Source organism: Magallana gigas, chromosome 9, assembly GCF_963853765.1.
Source record: "Magallana gigas chromosome 9, xbMagGiga1.1, whole genome shotgun sequence".
Lineage (NCBI taxonomy): Eukaryota > Metazoa > Mollusca > Bivalvia > Ostreida > Ostreidae > Magallana > Magallana gigas.
In genome coordinates this window covers 48,052,824-48,076,121 of record NC_088861.1, presented here as the reverse complement: position 1 = coordinate 48,076,121, position 23,298 = coordinate 48,052,824, and the positions used below count along the sequence as shown (strand labels likewise).

Below are 23,298 nucleotides of genomic sequence, written 5' to 3'. Positions count from 1 at the left end.
GAGATATTGGATTGCTCATTTTACATGCTCTAGGGAACAAATGTTGATTCGATTCATATAAAAGGATATATCTTTTTGAGGGGATTATTCTTGATTCAATATTTGAAAAAATCCATTTGAATGAAATATTGTAGAGCCTCAATCTTGAGGAGGTTGATGGGGGAATTCTCATTGAGATAAATGAGATAAATGAGATTGAGGACACAGAAGCTGAGGTATAGTGAGGTATACTGAGGTGCAGTAATTGAGGTATAGCTTGATCGCATCATGGCTGGTGTTATTGAATAGCTTTATTAGCATGAGATGGATGAAAAATTATTTATGATATGTTTTTTTTTTTACACAATTATGTATGACTCTTGTTTGATGTTTAGTATCATATGCTTGGAATGTGATCTTTTAAATTATACAACACCGATATGCAGTTAGAACATATCCTCTTCTCAGTGATTATAAACCTGTGACAAACATGATATAAAAGGCAAGTCGTTGAAAACATTAGCGTAAGATCTGTAAATGTTTTATCAGAATGATGATTGTATATTCATAGGCATATGTATATGAATATTGACAGCCATGTACCAGTACAGTTATATCACTTCCTTCAGTCTCTCTCTCTCTCTCTCTCTCTCTCTCTCACGATGTAACGATGTAAGTGCGAGTGTATATGAACTTCAGTCTCTCTCTCTCTCTCTCTCTCTCATTCTTTCTCTCTTTCTGGACAACTTTAATCCATGAACATGACCCGTTTCAGGGAATCAGACCCAAAACAGCGCGGAGAGGACGACCCCCTTCCTCAATCTCTGGTTTAATTGTTAGTTCTACCTCTGATTTGGTTTGGATTTTAAACACAAATACACAGTCACGTTGTGGTTGATAGTCATTCATTGATCTTGCTTTCATTCAGGACTTTTTTGCAAGTTTTCATCCTGATTATCCTGATTGTAGTAATAAAAGAATTCAGAGAACATTTTGAAATATAAATGGTTGAAATTTGGCTAACAGAGTGTATATGACTCGTACATGAATAATATCTGTTAAACAATGGTCTATGTATTGAATACTGATGACCATTGTTAAGCCATGCACTTGTGTTGAAGGGCGGATTTGGTGTATTCTGTATTAAAACAATATTCTTTTATTTATGAATATCATGATATTCTTAAGGAGAAGAATTAGATTAGGGGAAGGAAGGATAAAATTTTATTTAATACACTTACTTATATGTGTTTTATCTAAAAATCAATATCTCTTTTCTCAAAAGAATTCAATGCCGGCTGCATATGATCAAATTTTTATATTATTTAATTTAAAACTAGCTTCTGTAACTAAGTTACTTATAGTATTAAAATTATTTCCTAGCCTATATACAGGCTTGCTGGGCCTATGCCTATATCTGGTTTCCATTGTAAGCAGAGAGAGTATTTGACTTCCCATGGACGGGCCACCTGTCCATCACAGGTTTAAACTCCCAGCGTAAAGCGGTACCCAATGTCAGCTGAGTGGAGTCTAACTGAAACACTGAATTGCATAAATTGACTAGTCCAAGGACACAACATGCAGTACTAATAGAGTACCAACTTTTATATCCACAGTAAGATTTGTACCAGCGACCTTGCCACATGCTTGTGACCACTGAGCCACATGCTCCTACTGAGTTTGTGTGTACCGGTTATACTGACAGCTGCATGATAATGCTTTCTATGCTTTATTATGCTGTGAACATGAAGCATAGCTGATAAACCACTCTGTGTTATTTTCAAATGCTCAGTTTTATTCTAGTCGTAGAAAAAGTATTCGTCAAACTATAGATAAGCACAAGAGACCAAGAGACCTGCATGTAACACTTGACGTGGAGGTTGTATAAAATTAGCGGTAATGCTTTGGGGGGGGGGGGGTCATTATATTATTTTAATGAAGACAAGTATAAGTGTATACTATAATAATGACTTATAATTATCTTTGCCTCAATAATGTACTTGTAGGTGAATTATAAGTAACACAGTCTCACTTTGACTCACGTTATGCCTGTGCATTCTGAGAAAGCTAAGCCCTGTGGTCACGCCCTTCTCTATCTTTCTTGTACTTTCAATTGTATTAACAGCAACATAATCATCAGGCCATTTCTTTCAGATATCATTTCTTTTATATTTATTATGTTTTTTGCAGAATTTAGATCAAGTTTAATATCTATTCAGTGGAAATTAATACTAATATTGATAAAATTGCTGAATATCATATTAAATATTGTGGAATCATTAAATTTCGTGGGGGCCAATTTTCATGGATGACTTAAATTGTACAGGTTCGTGGGGACGTAATTTCGTGTATTCTTATATATCTACAAAAGGAAATATGACTATTACCCTAATTTATCAATTCGTGGAGGATGTTATTTCGTGGATGAGAGGTAACCACGAATTCCGTAAAAATTGAGCCACCATGAAATCTAATGATTCCACAGTGCATGGGAGTAAAATAAATGCTTTGAGTCCTACATCGCATCAAAACATTTTGTAACATGAACAATAATTGAATTAAATAAATGATGTGGGTTTTTTTTGTCAGTGAATGTAAAAGCTGTAACTGTTGATATTTATCTTCATAAAGAAAACATTCATATTATCCCTTAGATATTAATTAAACGAATTCTTTAATTTGATACGGTCATAGTATTGTATGCAATAATATTCAGGCTAAAACAGCCATATAATTATATAGGATTACATGGTGTGTATCATACATGGTATAGTTATTTCATTGTCTGTCCCTCGCTGTTGTAGGCCAGCACCATACCTCCTAGTCTGTCCGCGGAGGAACTCGCCAGTTCTGACCAGGTGACAACATTCCTAGTTAAGAACGGGGCCGACTTAAACAGGGGAGATAAGTACGGATTGACTCCCCTTCACTACGCGGCCATGAGAGGGAACGAACTGGCCACCAAAGAGCTGTTACAGTTCCGAGGGATTAATTTTGAGGTCACAATTCATTTAAAATCAATTGATTTCGCTTTGAATATTATAGTACAATCATGTACAGTCAAACTTTGTTATCTCGAACTAGATGGGACTGTTTAAAAACTTCAAGATATCCGAATATTAAAGATATCAAGAGTAAAATACTTAAAATTAATTGGTTGGGACTTACAAATCACAACAACATACCAATTGTATTCCAGATATCAGTGTTTGAGATATCCAAGTTCAACTGTATTCTTTTTTTTTATTTGTATGAGACAAATTGTGAATCAATTTGTTTCTTTTTTATAAGACCATTTTTTCCTTGGTCTTGATTCCTCATCAGAAATTCAACTGTGAACAATGTAATGTAATTGAATTTTTGTTTCCGATAAATTAATTTAGTCATTTTCATTCTCAAATAACCATTTCTATTCCGATAATGAGTTAAATCATTCAACCTTAAAGATAGCATTAGTTGTGATGTCTGATTATATTTATTAGGCTGAGGACAAACAGGGAATGACCGCTCTTCACATGGCGGCCACACATAACTGCGTAGAAATTGCCAGGATGTTGATTGAGGCGGGCGCCCAGCTGAGGTGTAAGGACAACGAGGACCTGACTCCGCTACACTGCGCGGCCATGGAGGGTAACATCGAGATCGTACAGCTCCTGTTCCAGGCCGGGGCCAAGCAGGACGGGTGGGTGACCATATCCAACGTAAGTATGGCTCACTATCCTATCAGTCAACTTTAACCATATACTGTGGTTTCATCAATATTCATTGAATACCAATTTTTGTAGATTTTATTGAACACCAATTTTTGTAGATTTCGTTGTTAAGTTTATCTCTAAATTAAATGTTCATTGAAGTGCAATTTCTACTAGCATTTTGCATCGATGGGGTCATTGACCATGAATTCATGTATCCTTGAAACTGTGGTTTCCATTAAATCCACAAAAATGGATACCTACAAATCTTAATGAAACCACAGTATTACCTTCTAAAAAAAATTTAACAGGAATAAAAGACCTTCTACTAACATTATATGTATGTGAGCTTTGCCTTAGGAGTTGTCTGCTCCTTGTCCTCACTCTTCGTGAGTATGATATAAATGATGAACACTAGAACACTACTGATGTTCTGTCTTTTGATTGGCTACAGATGGTCACTGACAGGGACTGTGATCAGAACACCTGTCTTCACCTAGCAGTGGAGAACGGACATTACGATGTGGTCAAACTCAGTCTGGACAAGCGGTCGGACGTCAACACGCCCAGCAGTAACTACATGCACCCCTTACATCTGGCTGCCAAAGCAGGAGACATCAGGTATTGTTACTCAGGCTCTGTATGACAGAACTATTTCAGTGTATATAACTTCTCAACAAAGAAGGAAAGAAACCAAAGTACCATAGTGTCTAAAAAAATAAGATTGAACAATTTTCATACAGTTATGTATTTTAAAAGAAGGATAACATTTTTGAGTGGAACTGTTGTTAAGTTTGTGGAGCACATGACTCAGTGGTCATTCGTGTTAAACCAGTAACCCAAAGGTCGCTGGTTCAAGCAAGGCTTTTTATCAACATTGTTTCATTCCATCAGATACAATGGGTACTGCTTATACTAGAGGTTAACATGTGACGGACTGGTTTCCGCTCCAGAGGGAGGCAAAGTCTTCATGGCAGGAATTATGATCAAACTCATTTGAGCTGTTGAACATAAGACTATTTGTTTTATGTTTATGTCTAAGTGTCTCCATTTTTTCTTGTGTCTATAAGTGTGTAATTTAATGGTCATCTTTGAGAAATTTAGTTTTATTTGTAACAATCATTTTGATTGGCTAAACACAAAGAAAAAAAAATTATTTTGCATAACCTGGTTAGCTATGTAGCCAGACCCCTATGACAACCCCCAGCCGGAACTACTTTTTTGTGTGTTCATGTAAATGTTACAAATGCAAACACAAGTTTGTACATCAAAGCTGTCTGCCTGGATTATAACCAGGTTAAATCGGATAATCTTGGCAAAAATTAAGATATTCCCTAAATGACTCCATGTTTTCTTGTTGTTGTTTGTAGGTGTGTGAAGCTTCTGGTTCAGCACCACGCTAGGATTGACGCGCTGAACGATGAGATGGCAACACCGCTTCATATCGCGGCAGCCTACAACCACAAAGATGTGGTCGACTTCCTCATAGAAATGTAAGGAGCTCAGGGAGACTCATAATATTAGAAGAATCGTTATGTTTTACATTGAAGTACATGTATATTTAAATAATGCAGATGTTCCACAACACCTGTAGAATTATTATGTGTTTAGTACACTTCTCAAATTTATGTTAGAGGCTTATTTACAAATGAAAGTGAATGTTTAAGGCTTATGAACATGTAATAGCAGTACATAATTATTCATCAGTTTAGGAATGATTAAACTTCAGAATGGTCAAAAATCTTCCTCAAAGTTTAATTATGCTTTCACTTCTACTTTCATTTCTACACCCCACACCCTGTGTCTGTTTCAGGAAAGCCCCCCTGGAGAAGCGGGACCGAGACAACTACACGCCGCTGTTGATGGCCGCGTATTCGGGTCACGCCGAGTCCCTGGATGCACTGTTGAAGAAAGGTGCAGATTACGAGGCCGTCGATAAAAACGACAAAACGGCGGTGTATCTAGCGGCCGAGGAGGACAAACTAGATGCTCTGAAGGTAAACTAGTCTGATGGTGCTGCAGATATGGCTACAGTGGGTATAGAGAGCAGGCGGGGTCATAAAATTACTATGTGGTACATGTACTTATGTAGAGGCATAATGTTACAACAGAAGTCTTACTGTGCCCTTTGATTCAGTACTGGTGTCAAGTGGGCTTCCTTTATACTATTGTAAACTAAAGGTGCGGTCAGATGTTAAAATTTTCCATCAGATTTTCTATTAGATTTTCTCAGCTGATTTGGTTTTGACTAAAATAGTACCATGTGACCAAACGAAAGCAAAGTCTGAAGTCGATTGAAAATGTGAAGTGTGTCCGATTTTCAATCGACTGTCTGTTGAGAATCATGACGTCACAATGACGTATTCCTATGCAACAAAAATATTGAATAGGTTTTAATAATCGAAAATCGATAACAATTGTAAAATTTTGTCATGTGACCACCTCATCAATCGAATTAAATGGACTTACCTGAGCAAGTTGATTGAAAATCTGATAGAAAATCACATTCTGTGACTGCACCTTAACACACACGTCAGTTGGATTCAGTTGAAATATGTCAAGTAAAGTTGAATCCATGGATGAGATTTTTACAATTTAATGGGAAAACTTTAAAAAAAACAAATGACCATTTCAACCTGGTCTAATCACATACTGTAGAATGAAATTTGTAATTTATTTGGATTACATTATGAAATATTTATGTATTTTTAATATATTTAATATTTAAATTATGATATTTAATAAATAATGATACAATGCAAAATTAGAATGATGCATTTTACTTCTTATAGTATAACACTTAATGTTGCTCTGTGTTGCAGACATATAACTCATTATGTAATAGGTTAATGTGTATTTATTGATATGTACCTAATGTTGCTCGGTGTTGCAGACGATGTTGGCCTACCCTGACGTGCGCCGTCTAGTGGACGTTGGTGATCGCTATGACAACCACCCTTTACACATTGCCGCTCAAGAAGGATACCTCAGTATTGTAAAGGTATGATGAATGCTTGAAGTCAAAGTGAGTTGATATCTATAAAAGCCTTATATCAAAGAGATAATGCAGGCATGTAGCACCGGGGGAGGGGGGTAGGGCTGGCCCCCAGTTTTATTCTCGAAGCAAATATTCATAAATTTCAATATAAAAAAGTTAATACACATGGAGTTGCCACTTTTTGGAAGAATGTAAAAAATTGAATTGAATAGAAGGAAATGAACTGTGAAATTGACCTTATAGGTATGAGTACAGTATACTACCCTAGCTTTGAACATGATAAATTATTGCAGTTTTCAAGTTTTAATTTTGATAATGTTTTTTGGTCCAAATGGAATTTTAATTGATTTTTTGGAAATGTATAAGACACATGATTTGAGTTGTATCTCTGAGTCCCTGTTCTCAGTCACTGGTTGAATTGCTCTGTTGTGATTTCAGTGTCTGATTGAGAATGGAGCAGACTTGGACTGTAAGAATGAAGAGGAACAGACTCCATTACATCTGGCTGCCAAAAACGGAAGAACAAAGTAAGTGTATCATTACAGCAACTTATTACATGGGCAGATGTGCACTTATTACATGGGAATGTGTTCGTGTATTACATGGGAAGATGTGCACGCATTACATGGGAAGATGTGCACGTATTGCATTGGGAGATGTGCACATATTACATGGGAAGATGTGCACTTATGACATGGGAAGATGTGCACATATGACATGGGAAGATGTGCACGTATTACATGGGAAGATGTGCACGTATTACATGGGAAGATGTGCACGCATTACATGGGAAGATGTGCGCGTATGACATGGGAAGATGTGCACATATGACATGGGAAGATGTGCACGTATGACATGGGAAGATGTGCACGTATTACATGGGAAGATGTGCACGTATTACATGGGAAGATGTGCACGTATTACATGGGAAGATGTGCACGTATTACATGGGAAGATGTGCTTCACATATGTTGTAAATTGGAGATCTCACAAACTTATGAATCACAAGATAGTGCTAATATGATATTGTAACATGATATCCATTGCAAAATTCAGATAAAAGGTGTTTACAAACTCGTAAATTTCAAGACAATTGCATTTCGTGTAAAATGTATATTTCATTTCACTGTTTGCTTAGTACAGGACTTCACTGAGAATATTTTAAGACTTTTTTCCAAAATGTTCAGTGTTGTGTATTTCCAATGCTGGTTGTTTTGTATTACAGCGTGGTCCGGGAGATGGTGATTCGTGATCACTCATCCGTGAATGACGAGGATGAGGACTCCAACACGGCCCTCCACCTGGCCACGCTTCACGGTCACACCAAGGTCGCGCTCATCCTCATCAAGAATGGTGCCGATGTGGCTGCCAGGTAAAAACTCTTAACTCATTAATATAAAAACTATAAAAAAAAATATAAAAAAATCACAGAAAGTTGTTTAGTATGTTTATCGAAAATCCAGTTGTCTTTGCCCTTTGCCTTGATTTTTTCGATGTCAATTTCACATTGTAAAATGAACACAACAAAAGTATGTTATGATAACCTGTGGCCTTTTGTTTCCGACTCTAGACTGTCTTATAGTTTAGTATATTGTATGTGTTTATAATCTTGTATTTCGCATTTTTTATGTTTGTGTTAATCGTTGACCTTGACCTATGTGTACTTAATAGGAATTCTGTCCTGTGGACGCCTCTGGATTGTGCCGCAGCCAAGGGTTGGCTGAAAACAGTCAAGTGTCTGCTGGACGCTGATGCTCCCATTGACCCGATGGACAAAACCAAGGTCTGTTGATAAAACAAACATCTATACATGGTTAACGTTGAACTGATTAGCTAATGTATGATTGAAATATTACTGAAGTCTTTGTCATCATTCCTTTGGTTGCTCCCCTTTATCTAAATCTATGTCATTACATCACAGACTAGTCCTATATATATGTCCTATATATATATGTCACTACTGTTATATATTTATGTTATTTCATTACAGTCCACCGGTTCCTTTATATCTATGTTAATACATTACAGACAACTCCTTGATCTACACCTATATCTATGTCATTTCAATACAGACTCATCCTGAATCTGTGTCATTACACCACAGGCTAGTCCTAAATCTGTGTCATTAAACAACAGACTAGTCCTAAATCTGTGTCATTAAACCACAGACTAGTCCTAAATCTGTGTCATTAAACCACAGGCTAGTCCTAAATCTGTGTCATTAAACAACAGACTAGTCCTAAATCTGTGTCATTAAACCACAGACTAGTCCTAAATCTGTGTCATTACACCACAGACTAGTCCTAAATCTGTGTCATTACACCACAGACTAGTCCTAAATCTGTGTCATTAAACCACAGACTAGTCCTAAATCTGTGTCATTAAACCACAGACAAGACCTAAATCTGTGTCATTAAACCACAGACAAGACCTAGATTAATTTTATGTCATTACACCACAGACTAGTCCTATATGTCATTACATTACAGACTAGTCCTAGATTTATGTCATTACAGACTAGTCCTATATCTATGTCATTACACCACAGACTAGTCCTATATCTATGTCATTACACCACAGACTAGTCCTATATCTACGTCATTACATTACATACTACTCATATATATCTCTATATTTATGTCATTACACCACAGACTAGTCCTATATGTCATTACATTACAGACTTGTCCTACATTTATGTCATTACAGACTAGTCCTATATCTATGTCATTACACCACAGACTAGTCCTATATCTACGTCATTACATTACATACTACTCATATATATCCTTATATTTATGTTATTATCTGACAAATCACTCCATTACATCTGTGTTTTATTACATTACAGACTACTCCCCTTCATCTGGCCTCTCGTTACGGACATGCTGATGTTGTGAAATGTCTGCTGGATCACCAGGCGAACGTCTCACAGCGAGACACTGACGGCAATAACTGCCTGGATATGGCCATCGACAACAACAAACCGTGAGTCGGCTTGTACTTCTCTCCGTGATTTAATCCCTTTTTTTTTATAAAGAGGCTTAGTGGTGAACAAATAACCAATCAGATTTACTTCAACTTTTTTTAGCTACAATTATATATATACTATTACCTATGGAAAAAAACATGATATCAATTATTTTATGTAAAAGTATTGGATATTTTCTCATAATTACCTTCATTCAGACCCAGCTGTCACCAAGTTTTCTCATATCAATTCTTAGCCTCAAGTAGTAGACGTTTAAACATACATGCCAACTGACCCCATTTTGTAGGGTCAGACCCGATTTTTCGACCCTTTACCCGAGTATTTTTATGACCCGGCAGGTCATGCTTTTCACCCAATTTTTGTCAAACAACCCGAAAATCTCCCGATTTCCTGATTTGGTTCGTAAATTACGTTGGCGTTTGACTTCCAGTTATGAACCCAAGCTGAGCTTGGATTTACGTAAACAATGCCGATGGCTATAACAGACACATTATTAAGTGTTAATTATTATCGTGAGTTGTTTTGACAAACCAAAGGTTAAAATCATAAATTGTTATGGCTTCCAATAAGAAAAGGTCTTCATCGGGGCCAGCAGAATCAAAACCAACAAAAAGAAAATGATATTTTTGTACCTAGTATCAACATATCTGTGAAAACGAATTCCCATGGGTAAAACAAAGTAATCGAGTACAAAACGAGGCTTTTTGTGTTCTATGTAACGCACATTTGAATATTGGATTTTGTGCCCAAAGTGATCTGACTTAACATTCAAAAATGCGAAGTTAAAATGCTTTTTAATACACAAAAGTCTTCCAAGTCACTTACAACTTTCATGTCATCATTTACAGAGTTCAAAAGCAAGGTTAATGTAGCAAAAACTCTTTTTGCATTTTTTTTTAGCTGAACACAACCTACCATTTTCTGTGTCAGATCACTTTCCAAAATTCAAAATCAGCAACTGTTAGTTAAAATGCTTCTTTGCAATAAAGTATTACACATAAGTTTTAACACATATTTCTATAGTATATACCTGTGAAATGCATGGTAAATATGTCATGAATGTCATTACTCTCTATGACCAGATATTTTACTTTCCAAATCTGGTCATGTCCAGATTTTCACATGTTGGAGGTTGGCAAGTATGCGTTTAAAGGATGTGAGTTGAGGATGAGTTGAGGAATGAGTTGAAGAATTAGTTAAGGGATGAGTCGAGGAGTGAGTTGAAGAATTAGTTAAGGGATGAGTTGGGAAGTGAGTTGAAGAATTAGTTAAGGGATGAGTTGGGAAGTGAGTTATGGGGACGAGTTGAAGAATGGGTTAATGGATGAGTTGAAGAACAAGTTAAAATATGAGTTGAGGAGTGAGGTAAGGGATAAGTTGAAGAATGGGTTGACTGATTTGAAAATTTTGGTGACAGTGGGGGCCAGAGCTTTTCTTCTAAAGGAGATTAATAAAGCCTTAAAATGGTCAAAACCATTCATCCCTCTTAATCATTGTTAATTAAAACAAACATAATGGGTTTTCTCTTTTTGTTACACAGAGAGGTTGCCCTGGTGGTCATCAACAGCAATAAGTGGGAGGAGGCTATGAGGAACGAGACCCCGGATCTGGCGACAGGGCTACGCACCACACCCATGAGGAAGCTCATCAAGAAAATGCCAGGTGAGTACAGGTAACACAACAGGTGGGGACAGATGAGAGAACAGGTTGGAACATGTAACGCATCAGGGGATCATCATACAAACATATATACTTATCTGCTTTTATTTTTTTAGCAGAAAAATAAATTTAAATTCGTAATAATTTACACTTATCATCTAATATACACGGGAGGAAATTTGCCCACCTTTTTTTTTGGCCTATTTAACCCTCATTGGCAGGGTTGAATTTAAGACAGGGTGAATTCCAATGTCTTAAACTATCTCTCTTTAAACACAACTGTGTCTGGTCGAATTCAAGATGGGGCGAAACTGTTTGCAAGTGTAGAAGGGCAGAAATGATGTCACAGTGGGGGAAAAATAACCCTGATTATGCAGTATTAGGATTGTCCTGATTTTCTCGTCCACAGATGTTGCTGAAGCTGCGTTTTTGCGATGTATGACAACAAACCACAAAAACCCTGAGTATCCGGACTACAAATGTACGTTTAACTACGAATTCCTGGACGACACATACTCCAACTGGACTGAACAAGGCAGTAGTGAAGGGTCCGCATCAGGTGAGAGAGAGAGAGAGAGAGAGAGAGAGAGAGAGAGAGAGAGATTATTATTCAATTATAATGAAACAAGATGTTTTCTTTGGTATAAATTTATTTTTTTTAACTAATTATTTTTATTTCATTGAATTTTGCTACATTGCCTACATATGAAACAAACAGGAAGAGTTTATGGTGAGAATCTGAGTTATATTTATCATACACATTGTTCGCTTTTTGTCACGTAAACCGTTTATACTTGTAGTATTTGTTTAGAACTCTCTCTTTACGCTGATTGTAAAATATCTTCATTTTTACAGTGAGAAGAAAAAATGTTCACTTGTGATAGGTTTTGATAACTCTGTGATCAGTGATTTTATAGAAATGTGTTTGAGATTTTTGTTTGACGTGTAATTACAGTATGTTGTAGGCATTCATTTGAAACATACTTAATTTAAAGTCACATTTTTGCTTTGTTCACAAGCTTTGTTAATTTATATTTACAGTAAAGTTAGAGATCAAGTAGGAGGTTAGTTCTCAGCAGGGTTGTCTCTAGAAGTTGAAGTAGGAGGAAGAAATAAAAGTAGACGGGGGTTCTAAAGGTCTAGCTTATAGCTAGATTGTGTTTAAATGCGATAATAGCTCGGTAATTACGTCATTTTAGACGGGGGAATTCCCCACACCCCGGGTCTTAGAGACAACCGTGACTCATAACGTCAGATGCCAGGATAAAAACCAGATGCTGTGTCAAACTCGTTGCAGCGCCAGCAATTGTAAATGTTTCAATCTGTTTATCCCCCTCCGATGGAAGTTCCATACAGAGAATCAGATCATTCAGGGTTGATTCACCTGTCAGTTGAATAGATTAGTACCGATTACATAGCAACAGTGTGATGTTTGACACGATAATTACTTATTATGAAATGAACAGCTGAAAAATTATTATAGAAATGAGAGCATTGGATTTTATTTGTATGTAGTTGTAATCAGTACAGCGAAACAATGGCAAAAAAAGAATAAATATATATATATATATATATATATATATATATATATATATATATATATATATATATATATATATATATATATATATATATATATATATAGATTGAAGTCTGTCAACTGTAGATCTACAAATAACAAAACAATTTAACAGAGCACCAGAGCCAACTTTTGATGTATGTGGGCAAACATTTTGTCTTGGTGTATATCAAGTACTAAATTATCAAAGTCTCATTATTATAAAGGGTCCAGTGTATTCAGATACAAGCAACAGGTCATTTGAAGGACCATTGAACTTCTGTGCTCTGTGTGCAGTATTTTAGAAATTAGAATCTTACTAGGTGTGTCAAATTTGTTCACCATTTCTTTGACCTTGATTAAAATCAATTGCTTTATACTGACATGATCTTTGCATTATTTTAGATTGAATTAAAAGTAAAGAAAAATGTTATCAAGATTTGCCAACATTGATTGACTTTCATTAGAAACAGTATTATTGTTTTACGTTGTATTTTTTTTTATGTAGATCAGGTGAAATGGAAGTTTTAACAGTCTGTCACTGTCAGTGATTTTTTGCCTTATTTCTGTATAATACTGTCAACAAACTTTATTTGTGTGCGAGAAATCGTGAGAGCCTCGTCGCAAATATTTCTTTTTAGGAACCAGTCTTAACCAGTATCTTGTATATATAAGTTTTTAGTTAATCCACATTTTTTATCGCGTAAATAAGTTGTTCAAACCAAGTTATCTCTAGGAAAACGGGAAATAAAGTCTAAGTGAAAAAAAAGTTGTTTACAGTATACACTAAAATAAAGTCTAAGTGAAAAAAAATTGTTTACAGTATACATTAAAATAAAGTCTAAGTGAATAAAAATTGTTTACAGTATACAGTCAGTATCTCACCACAGAGAGAGAGAAAGCTTCTAACAGAACAATCTTTGTCTTTATGTCTATATCTGACTTTGTTGTTGTAGCAGTAGAAGGATAATTATGGTTTTTTGTGCATTTAAAAAGAATTGGAAAGGAAAGGTTCATTGAAATCCCTCAAAGTATGTCTCCTTTTTATATTCGTGGATCTGATAGCGATTTGTTTTGTTGTTTATACACTCAGGAAGGTTCATTAAAATCCCTCAAATTACTTCTCCTTAAGGTGGAATATAACACATTGTCATAAAATGGCTGACCTCTGATCGAAACGACATTTTGTTTTATTATAAGGATTTTATCGACAGTAACATATAACTTACCTCATTGCCGAATGGATAAAATGTCGGGCTTGTGATCCGTACATTCCGAGTTCGAATCCATTGGGGGCTTTTGTTGTTACTTACGGAATTGATTTTTTTAGGTATTCAGTTTTTATTCATAATTTGCAAATTTTTCGCTTATTTGACATATGTATAGTTTATTTATCATTATTTATATCTTTCATAATCAAATAATTATCTGTTAATTTCAGTGACTTTTTTCCAGGACTGGTGTGTTATTCCACCTTAAATATTTGCGGATCTGATATTGATTTGTGTTGTTGTTTACACAGGAAGTGTATACAACGAGGACTTTTCTCTGAACGTGGCGGCCCGGCCCTACACCTCCGACTCAAGTGAGATGAAGAACAACCACCCTCTGATGATTATGGTAGGCGAAGGTTAAAAAAATTAATGCACTGTTTTCTTAACCATTTCAAAATACAGTCAAACTTCTCGAACTAGATGGGACTGTTTAAAAACTTCGAGATATCCGAGTATTGGAGATATCGAGAATAAAATGCTTAAAAAATAAGTAGTTGTGACTTACAAATCACTTCAACATATTCATTGTATTCGAGATATCAGTGTTTGAGATATCAAAGTTTAACTTTACATGTATAATGCGACAGGCAGGTCCTTTGTTTTGCAAGGGAGAAATACACCAAATTCATATTTCAAAATTTAACCTTCAAATGAAAATTAAATTATAATTCCACTTTTTAATATGACAATAAAATTTATCAATGCACCTAATGCAGTGGTACTCAAGAAAAAAGTGACAATGCTACAAAATTCACAGGGATATGAGCTTGGTTGGTGATTAAATCAGCCTGAGGGCTTTTTACCTAACAATTTCATATACAATATTCTGATTGTAGGTGCATTCTAAGCGAGAGGACTTGCTGGCCCACCCACTGGTCAACGCCTTACTGCGCCACAAGTGGAACAGCTTCGGCCGGACCTTCTACTACATGAACTTCCTCATCTACGCCATTTTCCTCACCTTTCTGACCGGCTACATTGTGTCCACACCCCCTCCGTTTGTAGTGTAAGTATACAGCCATATTGTACCTTACGTTAATGGAGCAGTTACTTGAATATCATGTGAAAACAGCATTTATGTGATTGTCACATTGATAGAGTATTATTAACAAGAACGTAACAGAATTTTAATTATTAAATATTATGCATATACATGAAAGTTATGTGAATTATTATAGGCCTAGAGCATTTACATGAATATCATGTGAAAATGGAGTCTACATGAATGTCACATGAAAAGAGGGATTACATGAATGTCATCTGTAAAAAGTATTTAAATGAATGTCACATGAAAAAAGCGTTCATATTAATGTCACTGGAAGAGAACGTATACAAGAATATCACACTAATAGAGCCTTAATTTACATGAAAGTCGTGAAAAAAAATGAAAAGCATGTCTGACTCAAAAGAGCTTTAATTTAGATATAAATGGCACACGTTGATGTAGCATTAAGAGTGGTCCATGACCTTATTGATTCACGGATGATTTTAATTGAGTAATAAACTTTTGAATGATCAATTTCAATACTGTAGATTCCTTATTTTTCGCAAGTACTTAATTCCTTGAGTCAACAATTGTCCATCAAATTGCGAAAACATAAAATCACAAATGCCAAAATTTTATCATAGTTTTATGTAGTTTACATAAGACATAGTCTGAAAACTAAAAGTGAGGTTTTAAAATTCGCAAGATGGGCTTTTTGCGATTTTACGGGGATATTAATTCCTTGCGTTCAATTAAGAATTAACAGTATTCTAATGTCACATTATTGAAGTGCTTCACAAGTAGATATTTTTGGTGATGTGTTTGTGTTTCACAGCTATCAGGAACTGAACGTCTCGTCTCAGACGTCGGAGAGAGTGGCCTGCAATCTCTCACTCTCCCTGTACGACCCAGCCAATGACAAATTCGACCAGCCGCTGTTCGCCACTATAGGAAAATATGTCATTATGGCTCTGGCTGCGTGGAACTTACTACGAGAGGTGCGAGATTCAATGCATATTGTTGAATAATAAACAAAACAGAAATAAAGCTAACTGCTTACTTTTGTCAGTGCATATCAGAAAGCTTCATGAAAAATAACAAGCACCAAAACAAACATGAGTACTTGCTATCAAAAATTTCCAAAATAGTTCTTTCAGTACCTACTTTCAAATTGTTCACTTCTCTTACGCCTATTATAATTACATTCAACTTTTGGGAGTTGGGGATGTAAACTTTTGTAACAATGCGTCAACAATGTAGTTACATGTATAAACGTTGATGTTTCTGTCGTTTCCAGCTGCTACAAATCTACCAGGCTAAGCTTCAGTACCTGGGCTTTGAGAACCTGATTGAGTGGGTCACCTACGTCTGTGCTCTGCTGCTGGTCATAGACTTCGAGAACTGCCAGAAAAACACCGGCTTCAGATTCGTAAGGCACCTATAGACAAGTCTAGCTTACAGGGGCAAAATGCTATTTAAGATTTTCCGTTTGTGTTAATTCAAAGAACATAAGCTACATGCCGTACTATGCATCAGAATGTCAAATTACAGCTTCATTTCTAGAATTGTATAACGTGAGATACATTACTGAAATTTTAGAGGTATTCACATTTATGGTGTGTTTTACATGATGTAGTTTTATGTTTGAAAAAAAAAAACATGGCTAAATGTATTTGGCTGAAATTTCCAGCAAATACACAATATTTAGCTTTTCAAAATCAATCCCGAGTTAAAGGTGAAATTATTCATATCCATCTAATTTGTCAATCAGCTCATATGTATCTACTGACTTGTAATTCTACTGTACAGTTTTAAAGTAGACTTAATTCCAAGCACTGGTGCTCCAAATAGCTTTTGGATGTTTATTATACTGCAAGCCAATTTGGGAATAAGAGTGACCTCCCTTTGAGGTGCAATATATAGTTATGATCATCATTTGTTGTAGCAATGGCAGTGGTCACTGGGTGCTGTAGCCATCTTCCTATTGTGTATTGTTTGTAATGTTCTCCGTTTGTTGTAGCAATGGCAGTGGTCGCTGGGCGCTGTAGCCATCTTCCTGTTGTGTATTGTTTTGTAATGTTCTCCGTTTGTTGTAGCAATGGCAGTGGTCGCTGGGCGCGGTAGCCATCTTCCTGTTGTGTATTGTTTTGTAATGTTTACCGTTTGTTGTAGCAATGGCAGTGGTCACTGGGCGCTGTAGTCATCTTCCTGTTGTGTATCGTTTTGTAATGTTCTCCGTTTGTTGTAGCAATGGCAGTGGTCGCTGGGCGCGGTAGCCATCTTCCTGTCCTGGATTAACCTGGTTCTCTTCCTCCAGAAGTTCCCACGGTTTGGAATCTACGTTGTCATGTTCAAGGACATCCTGAACACCTTCTTACAGTTCGCCGTTGTTTTCTTTCTCTTTATCGTGGCGTTTGGTCTCGGGTTTTACGTTCTTCTCCAGAATCAGGTAAGACAATCTTTCTTTTGGCTTTGAATAGTTGGTGCTTACCATTGTATTCAGAAATTGAAAGACTGAACAAATTTAATGCACTAAATCTAAACTCAACAAAAAAATGGCTTCTTTAATGCCAAATACTAGATCTTGCATTTGCATATAAAAAGGATTGATATAGTCCAGTTTGATTGATCAACTTTGAGCATATGGTTACAATATTTCCATTGCAGGTTTGCCATATTTTTGCATTTTTAACAAATTTTTTTCCTGTGTAGGATGCCTTTGCCACTGTGTGGGAGTCCCTGATAAAGACAACGGTGATGATGATTGGAGAGTTTGAATACCAGGACATTTTCTACGGCAATGATATCGATTTTTACCCAGAAATCACCTACATCATGTTCTGCGTATTCATGATCTGCATGTCCATCATCATCATGAACTTACTGGTAAGAAACGAATTGTCATGAACTTACTGGTAAGAACTAAGTCATCATGAACTTACTGGTAAGAACTAAGTCATCATGAACTTACTGGTAAGAACTGAACCATCATGAACTTACTGGTAAGAACTGAATCATCATGAACCTACTGGTAAGAACTGAATCACCCTGAACTTACTGGTAAGAACTGAATCACCATGAACTTACTGGTAAGAACTGAATCATCATGAACTTACTGGTAAGAATTGAATCATCATGAACTTACTGGTAAGAACTGAATCACCCTGAACTTACTGGTAAGAACTGAATCATCATGAACTTACTGGTAAGAAACGAATTGTCAGAAACATACAGGTAAGAACTGAATCATCATGAACTTACTGGTAAGAAACGAATTGTCATAAACATACGGGTAAGAACTGAATTGTCAAGAACTTACTGGTAAGAGTTGAATTATGATTAAGATTTCTTATATTTTTTACAACATTTAGTTTGGTGCAAAGTGCATAGTGCATCCACCTTACTATGTTTGAATATACTTATATTACTCTAACAGTCATTTATTTAAAGAAAATTCAATGATCAGTTTAAATTGGTATTTTTTTAAGGAATAAGGAATCATTATTTGAGTATTACTAGGTGGGGCGTGATCAAATCCAATAAAGCCCAAAGGGCGTTATGATGGATTTGATCACGCCCCGACCGAAATTATCACCTCATTATAATCAAAGAATGATTCTTCATTACTTATATTTAAATAATTTTAAGCCATCGTACAATTTAATATTTAAATATGAATAAGCAAATCCCGCTGGCGCCTCAATTTGGCGTCATTTGAAGTTATGAGTTATATAGAACAAAATCGATACAAATGTAAATATTTAAGTATATGAACTGTATTTAAGGTACATGTATCTTAAATTCTTGGATGGCAAGAATATTTTCTTGGATCCACTGAGTTTGAGACCATAATGAGTTTTTTTTTATAATAACTCCTTATCCACCAGAATAGTGTCTGCCGATGAAAAAATTGATGATATGAATATTATAAAAAAGTTTAAAATTTTCAAAACTATGGTTTTGTTAATATTTAAGGGGATCAACTGATTGATGAAGTAGAATTTACAGTTTCAAGGATACATGAATTTGCAAACAGATGTCATCAAACAATAACATTTGATATGAATTTTCATATTTTGAAGAAACTGATTTTTGGTTCACTAGGTCGGTTTGGCTGTAGACGACATCAAGGCTGTACAAGAACAAGCCGCGCTGAAGAGAATGGCCATGCAGGTATAAAACCTAAATCTCTGCTTACAGTGCTTCAAGTACTTTGATAAGAGTCATGATATTTAGTAGTCATAATGAATGTACAATATTTCACATTTAATATGCAGAGTCTCTCTAATGCTCTAATATTAGTTATGGATGTCTGATTTTCTTTTTTGATTTTGATGTCTGTTTCCTAAACCTCTTCCATCATGCATAGAAAATGAATCAGTACACATCATAACTCTATTACACAAAACTCAACAATAGCAGGGGACAAAAAAGACCAAAAAAGAGAACAGAACTGTAATCAGAATTTTTGCTTTTTCTCTGTTTACAGGTGGAACTGGCTCTAGATGTGGAGCGAGTGGTCCCAGAGTTTATACGTCGCCGATTCGTCACGAAGTGTGACACGTACAAACCCAACAAACGGACGCTGAACCCGCTCAAACTCCTGGCACGGGCGGAGGCGGGGGACCTGTCCTCTCAGGCCATCTCCAAGGCCCTGGACCCAGACCTGGTCAGTACTAACTCAATGTCACAGCAGTACTGTCAGTGGCTCCTAGCTCCCCATAGTCAGTACTAACTCAATGTCACAGCAGTACTGTCAGTGGCTCCTAGCTCCCCATAGTCAGTACTAACTCAATGTCACAGCAGTACATGTACTGTCAGTGGCTCCTAGCTCCCCATAGTCAGTACTAACTCATAGTCCCAGCAGTACTGTCAGTGGCTCCTAGCTCCCCATAGTCAGTACTAACTCATAGTCACAGCAGTACTGTCAGTGGCTCCTAGCTCCCCATAGTCAGTACTAACTCATAGTCACAGCAGTACTGTCAGTGGCTCCTAGCTCCCCATAGTCAGTACTAACTCATAGTCACAGCAGTACTGTCAGTGGCTCCTAGGTCCTCGTTCTGTCAGATTTTACATATAATGTTATAATTTTTAGTTCAAAAAGAACAAGATGTAAATGTTGATTTGTTACTAAATATCCAGATATGATCCTGGCCAATTAAAATGACCTTGACTTTTGCAGGACGAGATAGAGAAGGTGATGGAGACCCAGGAGAAGCTGCAGAAGGACATCAACAAACTGAAGGGTGGGGTCAAGAACATCCGTGAGCAGACGGCCCGACTCGAGGGCATGCTCAAGTGTCTACTGGAGAACTCGGGCGTTGGTGACTACAAGGAAGAGGATTTCCAAGATGGAGACTAAAAAGGGATTGTCTCAAAGGATGAAAATTATGCTTTAAAAAAATATAGATGTCATCTCAAAGGATTTGAGATAGTAACTCTGTAGAAAATAGGAAACCTCTCAAGACACAAATTATGTTTATTGAGATACAGAGGTAATCACTTTGTTATTGTGTAGTAGGAAGGAAACATGATAAAAAAAACTACTTTTAGGGAACTTTATATTTAGAATGTGTTTAGATTCAGAGGCTTTAAGTTAATGGTAATGTACAGTGTTAATTTAAACCCTGGTTGTTACTGTTAGTAAAATACACCTTTTTTTCAAGGCATTTTGACTTGTTATCTAATTATCTAGAACTCTTTCTTTGATTATACATTTTTATATGATAGATGGTATTTTTGTATATATCTATTTAATATACAATGTATTTGCAGTAGTGGTGAAGCTTCATCAGTCTTGGATTATTGAACTTTATCACTGATGTTGCTCAATAGTTATTGGCTTCAGAGGTTGAAGCTTATCCCCCTTCCCATGTTTCACGTTGATTTTGATACCTTCAAATTTCATGTCTGAATTTTTTCAGGGCTGATTCATAAATTATTTCTAAGATTGTAATGATCTGTAGAGGTGCATTCATATAGATATTCAGTCCTGATAAAAGCACCAGGTTTTTCTGCGTGTTATGATATAAATTTATTTAATAGATATTCTACATTTTTTGTACATTTATTTGATAGTTTAAATTTATCATTTTTACAAATCTTGGAAGAGGTTGAAGGTGACAAATATTTTGTTCAGTTCAACCCAATCGTTTTTTTTTTATTATTTATAACTAATTTTACAACTTGGATGTGTCTTAATTGTTGAACCATTATGATAGTAACTGTTGATTTATTTTGAGGTGAAGATTCGTTGTTACTGTCGGAACATGACAGTTATTTTTAAACGTATAGAATACTGATATTATATAAAATGACAAATGTAAACTGTGATACATTTCTCTTCTTTTTCATTATTATTCTGATGTTTTTGCATGTATATGACCAAGTAACTGTTTCACGCAATTGTTTAAAGTTAGGCCCAACCCCTACCCTACCCCCCCCCCCAAAAAAAAAAAAAAAAAAAAAATTATGAAATAATCCCATAATCTGCATTTTTATCCAAGAACATTAGAGCCTGACTCTGCATTAAACAGTGACTGCCATTTAGTGTGACATTACCATTCATGTGTACAGTGTGTCCACTTGTCCTGATATTTTTAGATCTCTATTCCTCCTATCCAGCAATATTTCTCCCTTGGTTAGTAACTATGTCATATGAACTCCTTACTTTTCCATTATTTTTGTCTTTCACACATAATCTAATTTTTAATTTATTTTTTTTGGTTTGGTGCAGCTTTATTACATGTATTTAAATGGCGGTATGGGACATCTTTTGATATTAATGGGGATCAAAGTACATTATAATTAAAATACTTTCACCGGTGTAGAAATTTAAAATTTAACAATTTTGAGCCCAAAAATATGTTTTAAATTTATTTGGAAAGGCATAAGACTTTAATTTTAAAAACACCAGCGGGGTTCAAACTCTTTACTTACAGATTCAAAGTGAACCCTCAAACCCACTGTGCTTTGCTGTTAGTGATCTTTTTGGGGAAGAATCTGTTTATAAAATTACACTAAGTCTTGATTTTATTGTTTATTTTGATAACCAGTACGTCACAATATGGAAGTTTCCCATACCATCTTAACATTTTTCTGTTATTTGTAGTAGCAGTGGATGAGTTGAATTAAAAGTTGAACATCGAAGATTTCTAATTGAAATTAATGATAACAATCAAGTTTGGAAATCTTTGATTTTTAACTTTGTTATGTAACAGATGTATTTATCTTTTTTCTGGGTCTTTTGAATGTTTGGTGATCGTATATCGATATGCTGCACCTTTAAACAAGAGTGACTTGTTATTTTGTGATAAGGAAATTCAGAGCTGTATGTCTACAGGAATAAAACTTGGTCAACTACTCATCTGTCAAAGGGACAAAACTTGTATCTGTCAAAGGGCCTAAACTCAGACAACTATTTATCTGTCAAAGGGACAGAACTCTGATATCTGTCCAATGAACAACTCGGACAACTTTTTATCCATCAAAGGGACAAAACTCGGGCTATTATTTATCCATCAAAGGGACAAAACTCGGGCGATTATTTATCCATCAAAGGGACAAAACTCGGGCAATTATTTATCTATCAATTAAAGGGGCTAGCTAATTACTAGACTTCTTGTATTTATTTAACTTTTAATTAGCAACAGACCAGCTTCCTATTTCAGCGGTCGTATACCATAATAATTAACCCAGGACCAGTTGTCAAAACCCGGTTGGTAGAGTTCCATGGTGATACAGTTGACATTATAGACAATTAATTAAAGGATTACTCTGGATTAATACTTAGAGTTATGTGTGTAATCAACATGTCAGTATAAGTACTGGTCTAATGTGAAACTTTTATATCATTATATATATTAGAGCTACATTTATTCGGGTTCATTCTACATTCATTTCATACTTAATTGATATTTTGAAGATCAACTTGGGTAATTATTTTTTTCTCCTCTAGTTTATTGTCGATCGTAACTTCTCGGGTTTTTTCGAGCTCTGCCGGAAAGGCCCGAGGAGTTACAATTGAGATTATAATTGTGTATTGTATTCCTGTCTCTGTCTACAAATTTATAAATGTGTTTTTTGTAATGATATACTTACTGTGTACTTATTATAAATTAATAAATATGAAAATTATTATATACAATGTAAGTATTGTTGG

At 35.6% G+C, this 23,298-nt stretch overlaps 1 protein-coding gene across 5 annotated transcripts in view; it reads left to right on the top strand.

Moving 5' to 3' along the window:
- Positions 1 to 23,283, top strand: part of LOC105331179 (transient receptor potential cation channel subfamily A member 1 homolog) — a 29,075-nt gene extending 5,792 nt beyond the window's left edge. For 3 of the 5 annotated variants that reach the window (XM_066070715.1, XM_066070718.1, XM_066070719.1), the window contains 23 exons: positions 135 to 215; positions 2,784 to 2,978; positions 3,462 to 3,680; positions 4,126 to 4,292; positions 5,042 to 5,164; positions 5,485 to 5,668; positions 6,565 to 6,672; positions 7,108 to 7,196; positions 7,895 to 8,041; positions 8,341 to 8,452; positions 9,521 to 9,657; positions 11,202 to 11,323; positions 11,730 to 11,879; positions 12,039 to 12,050; positions 14,401 to 14,498; positions 14,989 to 15,158; positions 15,973 to 16,135; positions 16,435 to 16,566; positions 17,386 to 17,586; positions 17,850 to 18,023; positions 19,242 to 19,310; positions 19,627 to 19,806; positions 20,320 to 23,283. In XM_066070715.1, coding sequence (XP_065926787.1) covers positions 135 to 215; positions 2,784 to 2,978; positions 3,462 to 3,680; positions 4,126 to 4,292; positions 5,042 to 5,164; positions 5,485 to 5,668; positions 6,565 to 6,672; positions 7,108 to 7,196; positions 7,895 to 8,041; positions 8,341 to 8,452; positions 9,521 to 9,657; positions 11,202 to 11,323; positions 11,730 to 11,879; positions 12,039 to 12,050; positions 14,401 to 14,498; positions 14,989 to 15,158; positions 15,973 to 16,135; positions 16,435 to 16,566; positions 17,386 to 17,586; positions 17,850 to 18,023; positions 19,242 to 19,310; positions 19,627 to 19,806; positions 20,320 to 20,499 — 3,213 coding nt within the window. In that variant the 3' untranslated portion in view covers positions 20,500 to 23,283. The remainder of the gene's footprint in view (positions 1 to 134; positions 216 to 2,783; positions 2,979 to 3,461; positions 3,681 to 4,125; positions 4,293 to 5,041; positions 5,165 to 5,484; positions 5,669 to 6,564; positions 6,673 to 7,107; positions 7,197 to 7,894; positions 8,042 to 8,340; positions 8,453 to 9,520; positions 9,658 to 11,201; positions 11,324 to 11,729; positions 11,880 to 12,038; positions 12,051 to 14,400; positions 14,499 to 14,988; positions 15,159 to 15,972; positions 16,136 to 16,434; positions 16,567 to 17,385; positions 17,587 to 17,849; positions 18,024 to 19,241; positions 19,311 to 19,626; positions 19,807 to 20,319) is intronic. The other 2 variants (XM_066070717.1, XM_066070716.1) reach the window with 2 other exon arrangements.
- The last annotated feature ends 15 nt before the right edge of the window (positions 23,284 to 23,298 follow it).